Source organism: Vigna unguiculata, chromosome 1 (genome assembly GCF_004118075.2).
Source record: "Vigna unguiculata cultivar IT97K-499-35 chromosome 1, ASM411807v1, whole genome shotgun sequence".
NCBI classification, from domain to species: Eukaryota; Viridiplantae; Streptophyta; class Magnoliopsida; order Fabales; family Fabaceae; genus Vigna; species Vigna unguiculata.
In genome coordinates this window covers 7,933,192-7,950,327 of record NC_040279.1, presented here as the reverse complement: position 1 = coordinate 7,950,327, position 17,136 = coordinate 7,933,192, and the positions used below count along the sequence as shown (strand labels likewise).

At 34.2% G+C, this 17,136-nt stretch overlaps 1 protein-coding gene across 1 annotated transcript; it reads left to right on the top strand.

Annotated features, from left to right (window-relative positions):
* Positions 1 to 12,505: 12,505 nt before the first annotated feature.
* On the top strand, positions 12,506 to 16,163 carry LOC114187751. Its single transcript, XM_028076105.1, has 3 exons — positions 12,506 to 14,745; positions 15,224 to 15,323; positions 15,789 to 16,163. The coding sequence occupies exons 1-3, from the start codon at positions 12,506 to 12,508 to the stop codon at positions 16,161 to 16,163; spliced, it is 2,715 nt and encodes a 904-aa protein (XP_027931906.1).
* Positions 16,164 to 17,136: the final 973 nt, after the last annotated feature.

Below are 17,136 nucleotides of genomic sequence, written 5' to 3'. Positions count from 1 at the left end.
TTTTGATCCAGCACCACGCACACGTCCAGGGTGCTCAGGTCGTCCAATTGCAGCAGCAACTATGTCATGACGACCTTCTGGAATGAATCCTCTTTGGGAGGTCTGCTCAACCAACGAATCCTACAATGTAACAAAAAAATTTATAAAAAAAAATACAATATAAAACATGAACGAGCTATTTAGATAAGAATTGTATCTTACAATTTTCTCAGAGATTTCTCGTGCAGATTCAAAAGTATAGTTGCCCGATGAGCGTAAACGGGCTAACTTCCACTTTTGATGACATGATGGTGGTGAAGGAGGCTCAGTATCTTCACCCTCAAAAGGTGGGGGTCTAGATTTTTTCTTTTCTGTCATTATCTTCTCTTCAAGTTTTCTATACCCACCACAAGATAATATGTGCGGGTTTTTATTTTGAGCACTTATGCTTTGAGCCTTTTTCCTCTTTACCTGTAACATATAAAACCCACTTTATGAATTAGTTAAAATTTTGCATAATTATCAATTGTGTTATTGATGATTTCAAGTAAACATACCTATCATCCCTCAGATGTCCGAAGCTCAAGAAACTGACGCCATGTGTCTTCATCAATCCAAGTGTATTTCAACAATGGATTTTCATTCTTTTTATGTCCAAAGACATACCTAGACGTCAACTTGGTCTTAAAACCACGAAATTTCTCAGCCACCGATGACAAACATTTTTGTTTAAGCGTTGACACATTTGGAATATCAAATGTTAGTTGCAATATAGAAAATGTCATCAACAATATTTATCATATTATCAACAAAATCAAAGTATAATGTTAATAACATTAATATTAGTTACCAATAAATCTTGCCATATCATTTCCCGATCAGCTTCAGTGACATGATCAAAAGATGGCGTAAGGATTGATATTCTCTCTCGTGCCAACATTCCTAAATATCTTTTGAAGACGTCCCCAGAACGACCACTAGGCTCACCAGTGTCGACGTTAATATCAACATGTGTTTTTTGACCTTTAGCTCTTCTAATTAAGAGCTCTCTCAACCTAGTGGCTCCTCTGGTGGGTCTCTTAGTAGGTGCTTCATCCTCTGATGAACTATAATGTTTAGCCATGTATCTGTGAAATGAAAACATAAAAAAACATTAATAAGCAAATATAAAATAATATATAAAACATTATTTAACAAAACACCTAAATTTTAACAAGAATATGAAATTCATATATAAAGTTATTGATTGGTCATATGTATATTCCTTCATCGTGATCTTCTCGAATTGCATGTACATCATCAACTAGATGGATTTCATCAACATTTATCGTTCTTCTAAATGGGTGGGTGATAGCAATATTAAGATCACTCATATTCTCTTCACTAGGATCAATCTGTTTTTTTCCATGAAGAGCGACAAACCAATGTTCAGACGCAGGATCTTTAACATAGAAAACCTGAGATGCTTGTTGTGCCATGATATCTATGCAATGCCTAACTTCTAACTTCGACCAATATGGAAGGTCAAAGAATATTGATTTTTTCTTCCAAGGGCTCGATGCAGATGACTTTTTGGATGTTTTACCAAATACATGATGTACTTTGTTAACTTTTTCATGAATTTGAATGCCAATTAATGGAGTTGGTGCTTTGTCATTCTCTTGATGTCCATTGAATGCTTTCTTTAACCTTCGATAAGGATGATTAGCTTGTAAAAACCTTCGATGGCGCAGATACACAGTCTTCCTTCCGTTTTTCAATTGATGAGATGTAGTGTTTTCTTCACATATAGGACATGCTTTATGACCCTTGACACTGTACCCTGATAAATTACCATAAGCTGGAAAGTCATTAATGGTGCAAAATAACATTGCATGCATCATGAAAGTTTCAGAAGCAACAACATCAAATACTTCAACACCATCAACACACAACAACTTCAAGTCTTCAACTAGAGGATTGAGATATACATCTATGTCATTTTCAGGCTGCTTTGGACCAGATATCATCATAGACAACATCATGTATTTTCTCTTCATGCAGCGTCCAGGAGATAAGTTGTAAATGAATAATATAACAGGCCAACAACTATGGTCTGTACTTAAATTACCAAATGGATTCATTCCATCGGTAGCTAAGCCAAAACGAATATTTCTACATTCTTCACCAAACTTGGGAAATTCTTAATCAATATTTTTCCATTGCATTGAATCAGCTGGATGACGAAGGAGTCTGTCACGTCTTCTCTCAGTTGCATGCCATCTAAGGTTTTTAGCGTCTTTAGGATTTGCAAACAAACGCTTAAGTCTGGGCACGATTGGAAGGTACCAGAGTACTTTCAAAGCAGATCCTTCCTTCTCTATTTGACCACTATCTTCACTGTTTCTTTTCTGCTTGTACTGTGATGACCCACACTTTGGACATTTTTTCAAATCTTCAAATTCTTTTCTGTATAATATGCAATCATTAGGACATGCGTGTATCCTTTTATACGCCATACCCATTAGACAAAGAATTTTCTTGGCGTCATAGTTTCGAGTGGGTAGAGTATTTCCTTCGGGAAGCATTTCATTCAAGAGCACGAGCAATTCTGTGAAGCTTTTATCTGTCCAACCATTGGTTGCTATCAAATTCATAAGTCTTAAAATTGCTGATAATCGCGTGAACTTAGTTGAACCAACATACAACGGAGTTTCCGCATCAGCAGACATCGTCTCATACACATGTGCTTGTGCAAAAGCTTCTGCGCCAACATCTTATATCATGTCCTCCATATTGTCTTCTTCTACTTGCTCTTCACATTGCTCTTCCCGTCGCTCTTTCATGGAGGAATTGGCAAGATATTCAATCCGAGAAACAGTTGGAAAGTGTATTAATTCGCCGTGCCATGTCCATATTGTATAACTTTTAAGGAAACCATCACAAATAAGATGTTCCCTAACTTGAGTTGCATTCAATTTTCTTCCATTCAAACAGTTGACACAAGGACATCTGAACTTCACCTCATCATCACTTCTCCCCTCATAACGTTGCGCAAATTTTATAAATTCCTCTACTCCATTCTCATACTCAATGCTAATACGTGGTAAATTAATCCAATCTCAATCCATACTAAAATTGCGTGAACAATTTCAGTAATCTTTGAATCAATGTTCACGTCGTAATCAAGGTGTGACCCTATCCCATTTAAGAAGATTCACTTTCTTTATTTTATTGGTACATATTACTCTTAAAATACATATCTTAAAATTCACGAAATTTTGCCAGCATTTCGCATTGGCCTTCAGGATACACGAAATGAAAGTGATTATAAACCAGGATCAAATATGCACCCGAAGATCAATACAAAACCCAATTCACAAATATTCATGAATTTTAAGATATATATTTTAGAATATATATATATATATATATATATATATATATATATATATATATATATATATATATATATATATATATACACTAATAAAATACTAGAAAGTGATTAATCTTCTTAAACTATCTAATCGGACAATTCAAGATTCAATATATTTAAATTATTAGTATTGTATCCCCTTATATCTAATTTAAAAAAAAATGTAGTTTTTTCAAATGAAAACTCGGGGACAATACATAATTTTCGTATTGAATCTCAAACGGGAAACTAAGGCTAACTCACAAATCAAACAAATATTTAAGTAAATAATAAACCACATATATATAACATATTACTAATACATAATAGACAACAAAATCTTACAAAATAATAGAATTAGGAACCTGGGAGCGTGAAAATTGAATGACAATGGAAGATGATGCACACCCACGATACTGAGGTCTTCAAGAGCTATAAGAGACAATAAAATACATAAGAGACCGTAAAAATAGCAAAAAAACAACGCAAAAATCAACCAAAAACCTCATCAAAATCCAAAACAATTACCTAAATCATAAAAAAAATACAAAACGAAAAAAAAATAACGCGTTTTGAATTTACCCCGGGGAGAATTGGTGGTGCGATGGTGGCTGGAAATGGTGAAGGAGGCGCAAAATACTCGCCGGAGCAGTGGCACGAAGCAGTAGTGCAACGTTTGTCGCCAAGTGATAGCTGTGGGGGACCGTGGCGAAGTGGGACGACGGAGGCACGACGGAGGGCGCAACGGAGGCACGAAAGAGGGTGAAACCAGGGCGCAACAGAGGCGGCGTGACAGTGGCACGCAGGAGGGCGCAATGGAGGCGCGACGGAGGGCGCAACGAGGGCGAGATGGTGGCGCGACGGTGGCAGAATCTGCTTCCTTTTTGCCTGCTGTTCAGTGGCGGAGCAAGACCGGCGATGCTAGCTTCGTGGACGGAGGCGCAATCGGCGATGAAGGGCAATAGAGGGCGCAATCGTGACGGAGGGCACGCTGGCAGAGAGTGTTCACGAGAGAGAAGATGATGTACAGTGATGGGTTCGCGCGATTTGGGAACTTAAATAAACGATATGGCCTCAGTTCTATAAACACTCGAGGCATAAAGCGTTATAGGCCTCGGTCCTTTGCCACCCGAGGCCAAATCATCTGTTATAGGCCTCGGTCCTTTGCTACCCGAGGCCAAATCATGTGCTGTTAGTGGCAATTTTGTAATATTGGGGGCCACTGACGGGTTATAGGCTTCGGTTGATGGAGAACCGAAGCATAAAACTGGTTATATGCTTCGGTTGAACTTGGACTCGAGGCAAAATGGTTAGAAAAATTTCAAAAATGCCACCGCCTCCTTATAGGCTTTGGTCCCACAGTAACTGAGGCCTATAAGGCGAGTTAAAAACCCCTTCGAAGGTCTCGCCTAAGTGAGAAAACGTGAAAACCTCACTATTCCATTACTCGAGTTCTTGCCTAAGCGAAAAGGGCTCGCTTGAGCGAGAAAACCTTTCTCGCTTGAGTCAATGCTTCCAGCCTGAGCGAGAACTGTGCATGGGCGTGCTCTCGTGCTGTTTTCTTCTCTATTTTTGGTTGTTGGTCACATGATTGCTTGGATTACTGTATTTAAAGTATGAAGTTTGAGAATTTGCATGTATTATATGATTTATCGAATGGAATTGATGAGTTGGTATGAATAAATGCATGAATTCTGGTTGGTTGATTGGTTGAATATTGGCATGAGATTGGTATGCATGATAAATCTATGGTTGGTTGGTGAGACATGGCTATGGTATGAGTTGGACGTAATTCCATGAATCTCTTGGTGAGATCTCATAGTGGTGCCTTGTGTGATGGACGTAATTCCATGAACCTCTTTGTGAGAGCTCATGGTGGTGCCTTGTGTGATGGACGTAATTTAATAAACCTCTTAGTAAGCTTTCGTGGTGGTGCCATAGTGCATATAATTAGGTAAGAATTCAAGTAAGGATTGCATCCTGAAACTCTAAAGAGTCAGATAGTCTCACGTAGAGCGGACTGACTCAAGTGGTGAGAGTAGCATGAGCCCCTAGTCTTTGGCAGGATAATGGCCTTAGATGTTTTAAGGTTAACCTTGTGCGTGGTAGGGTGAAACCCATTGGCAAGCATCCGGTGAATCTGACCGATTATATGTATCTGGATAAATTGAGTCTTAGAGTCTTACTTGTTTGTTATCACATGTTTGGATGATTGACATGTTCTTGATTTTAAATTGCATGTTGAGTTGTATGATAAAACCTTTTTACTCTAGCTTACCCCTTCTGTTTGCTTGTGTGTTTTGAGTGTGGTTTTTCCTTTTGCAATGATCATCAATCTATTGATGTGACCAAATGTGGAAACCTGTAGTGGTCACTAGGGTGATGGAAACTCTGCAGTATAGCCATGCTTGGGTCGGATCTCACTCTTTCGTGTACTCCCTGTAAGCATTGTTGCCTATGTACTATCTTTCTCTATGACCAAACTTTTTGGACAACTCTTAAACTTATATATTTTGTTTTGTTAATGGCATCGTGGTGTGCCTTAGCTTTCTCTCCTCGTACATTCTGGATAACTGTAATGGTTTATACATGTGTACCTCTTGTGTTGCTCTTTTATATTATATTTTGTGCGATGTTTCATTTATAGAATTTATTCTTTATTAAATGGGACCTTACAAAGTACACGTTATAAAAATTGAATATGTCAAAACCCTAAGTTCAATTTCTCTCTTTCTTCCAAAATGCACAATACTCAAGTCCTTCCTTTCTAACTTCATCTTCAACCTCACGCATGCTGCGAACCACGATATTACTCACATTCACTCACGGCGCCGACCACCATCGTTACCACGCTCTCTCAATCTCAGGAAATCCCCTACGCACAACAACCTTGTTGTTTCGCATCTCCACCTTTGACCACCACTAACAACTCCATCACAATTAGAGTCATTAACCACCAGCCACTGCCAGTGCTACCTCTCATTTTCTCCTCTCAAATGCACGACTAGAGACAACATCAATAGAAGATGTTACTGTCTTGCCGGAATTAAAGATCGTCCTTCAAATAAGTGCTACCACAACCATTACTATGTTTGTTGGTAACAACCTCTCGTTCTCTTCTACTCCCCTAAACCCAATAATCTTTATTTAACTTTTAAATTGGTTTATTAATTATCTCATGCAAACTAGAATGTTTATTTTTTTTTCTATCAAGTTCATACTAATTACCGTACACAATCAATACAGAAACATAACAGTGTAGTGAAGATAGAAACTGTGTACCCTATTTATGTTTCAATTTTGTCTTTACTCTTACTGTAATCAATATTGATTTTGAATATCTTTTGTGGTCTCCCTTTGATTTTCTTCTTGGATTCTCATTCTAAATTGAATTGAATTATGGTATTGGAGATGAGTAATTATCGCTAATGTGAACGTGAATTATGGTGGATGAAGATGTAATTGTGTTCTGTGAATGAATTGTATAAATAGAGATCTGGTTCTCTTTGGATGTGAACATGAGCGACTTTGGCCTTCAAGCGTGGTTATGGAAATGGTCTTTTTGAAATAAAACACTACAAGAAAAAGGGTAAATGGTGACCAATTTTAATGACTAAAATTATTAGTAACTATTAATTACTTAATTAGTGACCAATTTTATTTTTTCAAATTAGTGACCAATTTAATGACACGATTCTTAGTCATAAAAAATCAATAACTAAAACAGTCACAATTATTAAAAAATTAATAGATAGTGACCAAATTTTAGTGACAAAAAATATTAGTTACTGTTAGTGATTAAATTAGTGACCAAACATATTTATTTATTTAATGACTATTTTGGTGACTGAATTATCAGTAACAAAAAATCAGTAATTAAATTGGTCACTATTATTAATAATTGGTGACCAAATTTAATGACTAACAAATATAGTCATTATTAATAACTAAATTGATGATCAATTATTTTTTCCAATACTTAACAACTGATTTAGTGACAAAAAATCTTTAGTTATTCAAATAGGTTACTAATTTAGTCATTATTAATACTCACTAAATTAGTAACTAGTTTTAGTCATTAAATTAGTCTTTAATTTATTTATATTTTTTGTAATTAATAATAATAATAAAAATATTATTTATTATTTAGACACACTAGACTATTTTTAGAAGTGTATAAACTTAAAAATAATCTTAATTTCTTTAGAAAACTTGATTATAAGGTTTGAAGCTTTTATAGTATATTATTTTGTTAATAAAATAGTTAAATTATGAAAATTAGTTTTAAAAAATATAGAATTCTTCAGATTCAATCACCAAAATAATAACTAATTTTAGTTATTAAATTAACATCTAATTTATTTATATTATTGGTGACGGTAATCAAAAAATGTATTTCTTGATTTAAAGCCAGTGTAATTATTTAAATAGTGTACAAACTGAAAAAAAGAAAAAACATTCTAAGTTACATTAAAATTAAAAATAAACAATGTTGTTTTGCCTCCTTTGTCAGCCTTTATGTTTTTGTCTCCTTGTTTGGTTTCTGAATAAACGTGGTTTCGTCCTTCATCTGCTTCGTTTGCGAGCGCTTGCCATATTCTTGTGCCTCTCAACAACATCTCAACATCTCTTCTTCCTTTGCCAACGCTTGCATCTCCTTATCTCAACACCATATTTTTGTGCCTCTCAACAACATCTCAACATCTTCTCTGTGCATCGCTGTCAACGACGTTCCTCTCAACATCTCTCGATTTTCATTGTGCCTTTTGGTGCATCTTCGTCTTCGTCTACATCAATACTCAAGTGCAATTCTTGTTTGACAAATTAGGTTTATTCTCTCATGAATATTATTTAGGGTTTTGTCTTGTTTTGTTTAATTTATTTGAATTTAGGGTCAATTTGTTTGAATTAGGTTAATTGTAGCACGAGCCGGGCTCAAATTTAGGATTATTACTAAAATGAGTGTGGTCTTAGTGTATATTTATGAATTTATTACTAAGTTTCTTGCAATAGGAAAGGTCGCTTACTTCTTGGTGATGAAGTTAATGCCTTAAAATGTTAAAGTAAGTTAGCTTACTTGTACTTACAAAATTGATTTACTTAAAAGAGTATTTTAGCTTGTTTTTTACTCTACTCTTCAACATCTGTTATGGACAAACTTTCTAACAAATGAATAATTTTTGTGAATACTCATTAATCTTAATTTTAATTGTTTTCTCTTATAGATCATTAATGTGTGTGTGCATATGCATCATGTGTACCTTCAAAATGTTGTGTGTGTGCATATTTTATAAGGATTCTGATTTTGAAAAGGCAATGATGATTGGTGAAATAAAGCACAAGGACTGGTACCTTGAGCTGTCTCCTGTATTTCAATGAGGTAAACTCATGTGAGATGGAGGAAATAAATGTTTTTAAAGGCATATGGGAAAATCATGTGTTCATAGCTGTCCTCAGTTGCACTGTTTTCTTTCAAATCGTAATAGTTGAGTACTGGGGAACCTTTGCCAACACAACACCTCTCAGTCTGGTACAATGGATCTTCTGCTTAGGGGTTGGATATGGAAGCATGCCACTAGCAGTTCGCTTAAAGCAGATCCCCGTCTGAACCACGCATGAAGAGATATCCAGTTTTTAAAACACAGCTTCATATTTGTTATGTTACTGTGCTTCGAGGTTCCCTACACTTGTACAGTCACTAATAGGTCTGGTGTTGCTTGAGGTTTTCTTGGGTAGGAACCAGAGTTTGATCAAATAAAAGTAGAAATGTGGAGTCTCGTAGTCGTTATATATAGTTAGTCTTGTATAAGTCACTATCAAAGAACCTCTTGATCATTTTATTTAGCACCCGTTGTTTATTTTTCAAAGGCTAGTAGAAATTTAGGCTAGAAAACCTGGACCATTTTTCAGAGTGGATATTGTTGATTATAGATTAAATATGATTGTACAAGTATGCTTCCAAATATTACGTACATATATACAACATATTTCTTGCTATAGCCGACATGTGACAACATTAATCACTTGTGCAAAATTGTTATTTTCCAAGATATTTTCATTTACTGAAATAATTATGAGAATCAATAACTAGTCTTTCAATTTCCCTGAACAACTTTTAATTGATTATTATGAATGTGTAAGTCTGAATTTGCTCATATACTCACACACACAAGTGCCAGCGTTGTTTAGTCATCTCTCCTCCCCAAAACCACCACAAACACATGGGATTTGCAAAAACACTGCTATTTATTATTAATAAATTATTCAAAAAATACATGTAAAATATCATCATATTCTATAGTATGAAAATGTTTGTGAATCTAACTTAACAAAACCTACCATAACTATGGGAATTGGGTTCGATTTGAACTAACAAAGCTATGTATGTCTTGCACTAAACTTCCCATTTAATGTTCATTTCGGGTTATTATGAAATTGAGTGGAGGTGGTAAGCAAAGTACAGATCCTGTCAACAGCTTATTCTCTTCCTCATCGTGCCTTTAACTGTTTATTCTTCAATCTTGTGGATGGAATTCTTAGGCACCGGTAGAAATAAAGTCTGTTGAATTTTATACCTATGGCCCTAATAGGGGATATTAACTTAAATTTAGGAAAATAATCATATTAGTTTGTGTTATACTAAGACACCCTCATTTCTTTGATATACACAGCACTAGGGGGATAAGCTTTCCTCGTCTGAACTTTTATCTTGTCTTGCATGGTACCTATTGAGAACAGGTAATGATGCACTTGCGGCTATCTTGAAGGATCTAGCTAAACCAACCACAGTTCTATCCTGCATCCTTCCCACTTCTTTACACACTTGATCCAAACTATTTAGAAAGTCTCTCACAATCATAAAAATTCTAAAAGGGTGCGCCTCTTCCTTTGCTGTATCACCATGAAAGTAGTCTGTAATCTTGCAATCCTTTCTTTCTGAACTCGTCCTCGTTGAATTGGGAAGTTGTTTGGTTTTGAACATTTTCGTTTGCAGATTCACCATCTGTTCCTTCAGATCTAATAATCTCTTGGACCACAAAGTGGAGAAGTGTTGTCTTCCCATTTGTGCCCTTTATATCTACCAGTTTTATGCTACAACTACAAAAATGCGTGTGAATGATTTATAGTTTACTCAAGGTTGAATGAATTGTAACAAACAAGTTACCTAGTGAACAAACAAATAAACAAGAAAATGAATAGGTTGAATTAGATAACAAAAATGCGTGTAGCTCTTAGGAAATTTTTAGTGAAAAACCAAGTTACACAATTATCCATGTGACCAAGAAAGTGAGAGAGAGACCCTTAGTTAAATAAATTTTATACATTAAATAAATTTTGCTCACTGTAAGATTTTAATCTGAGTGTATACTGAATATTAAATATTTTCACTTTCATCAGGTCTATATATTAGTGCACATGGGCTTTACTCATCTGAATGTGCCAGCAGGCCAGGTAATACTCTAAATTTATTGGATAGATTTAATAAACAATGTAAAATATTTTATGCCTCTATCCTTTACTATTCTGGAGTTTACTGTTGTAAGTTGGGTATGTCTCATCTAGCTTAAATCAGTGTCGGGATTAAGTATACATATAAAATGCATTCTCATTTTTTGTCTTTACGTATATACTCGATCTTAATCATCTATCTCATTTGTCTACTCTCCATTTCTAATTTTTATATCATTTTTTTAAATGAACTTTTCATTATTTGATAATTACATAATATCACAATCTAAAGTATCGAAAATGTAATTTATACACTTAAATACACATACTTATTATGAAATTAGGTATTGTTGAGACGAAGTTATTTTTATATTAGGGAAAGACGAAGATGAGGTATGAAGACAGGGTGTTCGATGTTTCTAATTCTAGAGATGTAAATAGTTTTGGATTGGTGGGTATTTTTGATGAATATTCCTGGTAGAGAAAAGAGGGGGAAACAAGTGTAGCAGGAGAAGAGAAGAATAGTATATGAGGGCATTGTGAGATAAATGCCAAAACATTAATGATAGAAGAGATACACCTGTCATGAAATTGGTATTTTGTTGAAGCATACATACTTTCTCACTTTTCTTTCATTATTAATTATTAATTCCCTCCATGGCCTAGCACTAACACTTTTCCAATTATTTTATATAATACCTCATCCTCTTTTTCCATTCCATCTAAATAATTAATTAATTTATTTATTAATTAAGTAACCTCACCCGTCAATTTCCCTAACCTTGTGTTGTTTGTGCATATATCCCTATTCCCGAATTCATTCACGTTCGGTCAAATCGAATTTTAACTCATGATATACCCCTTTTCTTACTACTTGCTTTTTTAAGTCCTCCATCTCATATTCCACTTTCCATGTGTACAAATATAAATATATATTTAGATTCTCTTATTTATAGAATTTCATGAACAAGAGTTTGGTTGTGTGAATTAAACTATGGTACGAGGGAGTTTGGTTCATAAATTATTTATACGGTCAATACTATGTGGATGTATATGTAGGTATTAATTATTATGTTAAAGGAAAGGAAAAAAGAAAAATAAAAATTGTGGAGGATATAAGATGTAGTGAGGTATAGCTAACACAATGGCGTGAGAGAGTAGAAGAAAAGAAGAAAATTATGCGCAAGCTGTCTATATATATTATTGTTGATAAATAAAGTAATTAGGCATACTAATTAATTGTCGATATTATTATTAGAAACTATAAAACGGACCACACTTTATGATTAAATTAATCTCAGATCACTCATCACTCATCCACCAGCTGTCTTTTCTTGTCAATCATTAACATCCTCTTTTTATTTGATTTAGGTTATTCACAAAATTGATTTAGCAATTTGAACTTGCAGGAAATCGTTATTCAGAACATTGAGCTCCTAACTTAACTTTTGGACTTACGACCACACCTTTGATGAGGTAAATTTCCTAAATTGGCAAATTGATTTATTAATATGTTTTATTTTGTTGATAAGAGTTTTTCTATGTATCATTCTCCATTTCTTTCTAATAAATCTAGTCTCATTTTTTTTTTAATTTCTTTATTATAGTTGAATGATGCACTCTTTTATATGACAGACTATGAATATTCTTCAAAATCGAAGTTGGATGTATAATAGATTAATGCCTGATAGGAGGGGATATACTGATGCATTTGTACAAGGAGTAGATGATTTTGTGTCCTATGCATGTCAAGAAACGAATGTGTCAAATGGGAAAATAAGATGTCCTTGTTCTAAGTGCAAAAATTTGAAATTCTTCCATTTTGAAGAAGTTAAAGTTCATCTTTACAAAAACAGATTCATGCCTGAATATTGGTATCGGACATGTCATGGAGAAAGTGACCCAACTATTTGCGTAGATACTAGTCCTACTATATCTAGCTCACAAGAGAGACACCTCAATAAATATAAGAGCATGGTTTATGATGTTGTTGGTTTAGAGTATGAAATGGATCATGATCAAGAAATAGATGAATCTCCAAATATGGATGAGTCTCCAAATATAGAAGCCCAAAAATTTTATGAATTATTAGATGCGGCCCAAAAACCATTATGGCCTGGATGTAATAATCACACTGAATTATCTTTTGTTGTCAGATTCTTGACAATTAAATCAGAGGGAAACATGTCTCATAGATCATGTGATCAGACATTAGCTCTTATCAAAGAGACCCATCCTACAGATAATATTATTCCTAAAGATTTCTACAGGGTCAAAAAAATAGTCTCAAAACTTGGTTTAACTGCAAAAAAAATTGACTGTTGTGTTGATGGTTGTATGTTATTTTACACTATGGAAGATATGCCATTGAAAGAATGCAAATTTTGTCATAAACCACGTTTTCAAATGAAAGGTGTTGGTAGGGGTAAATACAAAGAGGTTCCTTTTAAGAGAATGCATTATTTGCCTCTTATTCCTAGGTTTAAGAGATTATATGCCTCTATGAGTTCTGCTCCACATATGAGGTGGCATTATGAAAATAGAAAAGAACCTGTGGTGTTGTGTCATCCGTCTGATGGTGAAGCTTGGAAACATTTTGATAAAATGTATCCTGAATTTGCATCTGAACCAAGAAACGTGAGGTTAGCTTTATCTTCTGATGGGTTTTCACCTTTCTATAACTCGACTCCACCTTATTCTTGTTGGCCGATAATTGTCACTCCTTATAATCTTCCTCCAGAGTTATGCATGGCAACTCCCTTTATGTTTTTGACATTGATCATCCCTGGGCCACATAGTCCGAAAGGTAAAATAGATGTGTATTTGCAACCATTGATTGACGAGTTAAAACAATTATGGACTGGAGTGTTGACATATGATATTTCGAAAAAAGAAAATTTTATCATGAAAGCTGCCTTAATGTGGACTATTAGTGATTTTCCTGCATATGGAATGTTGTCGGGTTGGAGTACATCGGGGAGATTAGCATGTCCATATTGTATGAACCAATCAAAGGCTTTTAAATTGAAAAATGGTAGAAAATTTTCTTGGTTTGATTCCCATCGTCAATTTTTGCCTATGGACCATTCATTTAGAAGAAGTAAGGATGCATTTTATAAAAATCGAATTGAAAAGTCTCAACCTCCACACCTTTTGTCTGGGAATGAATTATGGGAACAAATTTGTCTTTTTCCAAAAGTCACTGAAGTCAGTCCTTGTGTATGTGATGAACATGGTGAGTCTCATAATTGGACAAAACAAAGCATCTTTTGGGAGTTGCCTTATTGGAAAACCAATTTGATAAGACATAATCTTGATGTAATGCATATAGAGAAAAATGTATTTGATAATGTCTTTAACACTGTTATGGATATAAAAAATAAGACCAAAGATAATGTTAAGGCAAGAATAGACTTGAAGGAGTATTGTAAACGAAGGGACCTAGAACTACATATTCTGCCTAGTGGAAAAGTATTAAAGCCTAAAGCAAAGTTTGTTTTGTCCAACGAACAAAGAAGTTTTGTTTACAAGTGGATTAGTGAGTTAAAAATTCCATATGGGTATGCCTCAAATTTGTGTAGGTGTGTAAACCTAAATCAGAGGAAGTTGTTTGGGATGAAAACTCATGATTGCCATGTATTAATGGAGATGCTATTACCTATTGTTTTTCGTGCACTTCCCCATCAAGTGTGGAATCCTATAGCTGAATTAAGTAAGTTTTTTAAGGATTTGTGCTCTACAATATTCAGAGTGGATGATTTGTTATTAATGGAAAAGAACATCATCATTACAACATGTAAGTTGGAACGAATCTTTCCACCTAGATTTTTCAATTCCATGGAGCATCTACCTATTCATTTACCTTATGAAGCAAGAGTAGGAGGTCTTGTTCAATTACGATGGATGTATCCATTTGAGAGGTAATTGTTTATTTCATTTAATGTAAATAGAATTTATTTCTTATTTTTGAGTTTAGTAGTTAACAATATGATTTTGGATAGGTACTTGAATAGGTTGAAACGAATGGTTAGAAACAAATCCCATGTCGAAGGATCTATTTGTGAGGCATACTTAAGCATGGAGACTTCTCATTTCTGTTCATATTATTTTGAGCCACATGTCCAATCAATGAGAACTAAAGTTAGTCGAAATGATTTTGGAGGTCAAAGTGACAGGAGTCAGAAAACTTTATATGTTTTCAATTATATTGGTCGTCCAGCAGGAACTTGTAACAGTCGTTATTTGGATGAAAAAGAATTAGTTGTTGTGCATTTACATGTCTTGCTTAATTGTGAAGGAGTTCAACCATATATTGAGTAAGTAGTTTAAGATTATATCTCATTTATTTATTTTGTTAATAATTGCTTGTAATTCATATAAGAGTGTATACAATTACAGATACTTTGTGCAATATTTGGAAGCATCTATTCCAAATATAAATCGAACTGATATTGATAGGAGAATTGCGTCCGAATTTCCATTTTGGTTTCGAACATATGTAAGTATTCTACTATTTTCTCCTAACTAATCTTATTAATTTTTAAAATTAATGACATAGTGTTTGTTATTTATAGGTTCATGATAGAAATAACTTAGTACAAAATCAATATTTGCATCACTTGGCATGGGGCCCTCAAAAAAAGGTTCATACTTGGCCCATATACTTTGTCAATGGTTTCAAGTTTCACACGGAAGAATGGAGTATTGGTAAAAAAACAATCAATTGTGGAGTGTGTAAAGGATGATGGTGAAAAATACTACTATGGTATTATTAAAGAAATTATGCAAGTAGAATACTCAAGAGAACCAACCAAGCAATTAGTGGTATTTAACTGTGAGTGGTTTGATAATACCATTAATCATGGTATAAAAGTTCAGCCCCAATATGGCATAGTGGAGGTTAATTTTCATAGAAGATATTCAAATTTTGATCCTTTCATATTTGCCACAAATGCAATTCAAGTTACCTTATCCTGAAAAAATAAAAGAAAAGGTTGATTGGTGGGTTGTCATTAAAACCAAACCAAGATGTACAGTTGATGATCGATATACATTAGAAGTTGCTTACCAAGAATCAACAACTAATGTTAATATCACAACAAATGAGGAGCTACTTGTTCATTTGGTTGATGGAGAAGAGTATGAGGAACTAGATGAAGTAGATATGGCAGTTGTTGATAATTCAAAAGAAAGTAAGCAAATTGAAGAGGAAGAAGAGGAAGAAGAGGAAGAAGAAATTGTTTCTCAAAGTGAATTTGAGTATGATTCTGAAGATGATGAAACTCAAAATAAACTTGATGATGAATTTAATGGTAGCAATGATGATAGTGATGAGTAAATCACTTTCTTTTTGCTGGTGTAAAGGTGATGTTTCATTTGTATTTTTGTTGTTTTCTTTTCTATTTTGTTCCATTATGTTTTGTTGATTTCTATAATATCCAAATTATGTTTATTGCTAACTTTTGAGTTGTGGAAAAATATCCAAATTATGGTTATTGTAGATGTCAAACCAAGAGCATGGTAAAGAAGTTGCTTCTACAAGCCATTCGACCAAACGACATCCAAGACGTCCTTCACAATTTACTTGGAGTTCTCAACTTTTTGCTTTCCCATCCATTGGTTCATCATTTAGAAGAACTCATTTTGGATCTCGACCTTTGGCACAAAGAGCATTGAAATCAAATTCAAGGCCAAATGTTGATCAATCATTCAAAACATCTCAATTTGCACCTCCACCGTTAGTACATGGAGCATTGAATTCAAATTCAAAGCCAAATGTTAATGAATCATTCAAAACATCTCATTTTGCACCTCCACCTTTGGTACAAGGAGTGCAATCAACAAATCCAAATCCAACTCCTATGGATGGTAGACCTAATCTTGGATCAGATCTAACTAATTCCAAATCAGATGAAACTAGTTCTACAATAAATGCAACTAGTCCTGGATCAAATGAAACATTTGTTGCATCTGAGTTAAATTACAATGTTTTCAAGCCAATTTTAAACCTTGATGGACAAGGGTATACATATACTTTCAACAATTTATGGCTTATTTCAATACTTTATAAATATTATGACTTTATACATGTCATTTTGCAGATTCTTACCTTCACGCCTTGTAGCTAATTAGATTAGTGATATCCTCAAAAGTCATTATAATGAGCCATGGCCATCATGGAAGAAGATACCAATTAGACAAAGGGACTTGTGGTTTGGAGAGTTACTGGTTGTTTCATATAATTAACTTTGTTTAATTATATAGTTTAATTTTCATGTCTATATTAGTCTTACATATGGAAAACTTTGTTT

Excerpts from the sequence above, each read along its gene's own strand:
- LOC114187751 (XM_028076105.1), top strand. The coding sequence starts at position 12,506 with ATGCCTGATAGGAGGGGATATACTGATGCATTTGTACAAGGAGTAGAT. Across the intron at positions 14,746-15,223 it reads TGGATGTATCCATTTGAGAG|ATACTTTGTGCAATATTTGG; the intron begins GTAATTGTTTAT and ends ATACAATTACAG. Across the intron at positions 15,324-15,788 it reads CATTTTGGTTTCGAACATAT|TTACCTTATCCTGAAAAAAT; the intron begins GTAAGTATTCTA and ends ATGCAATTCAAG.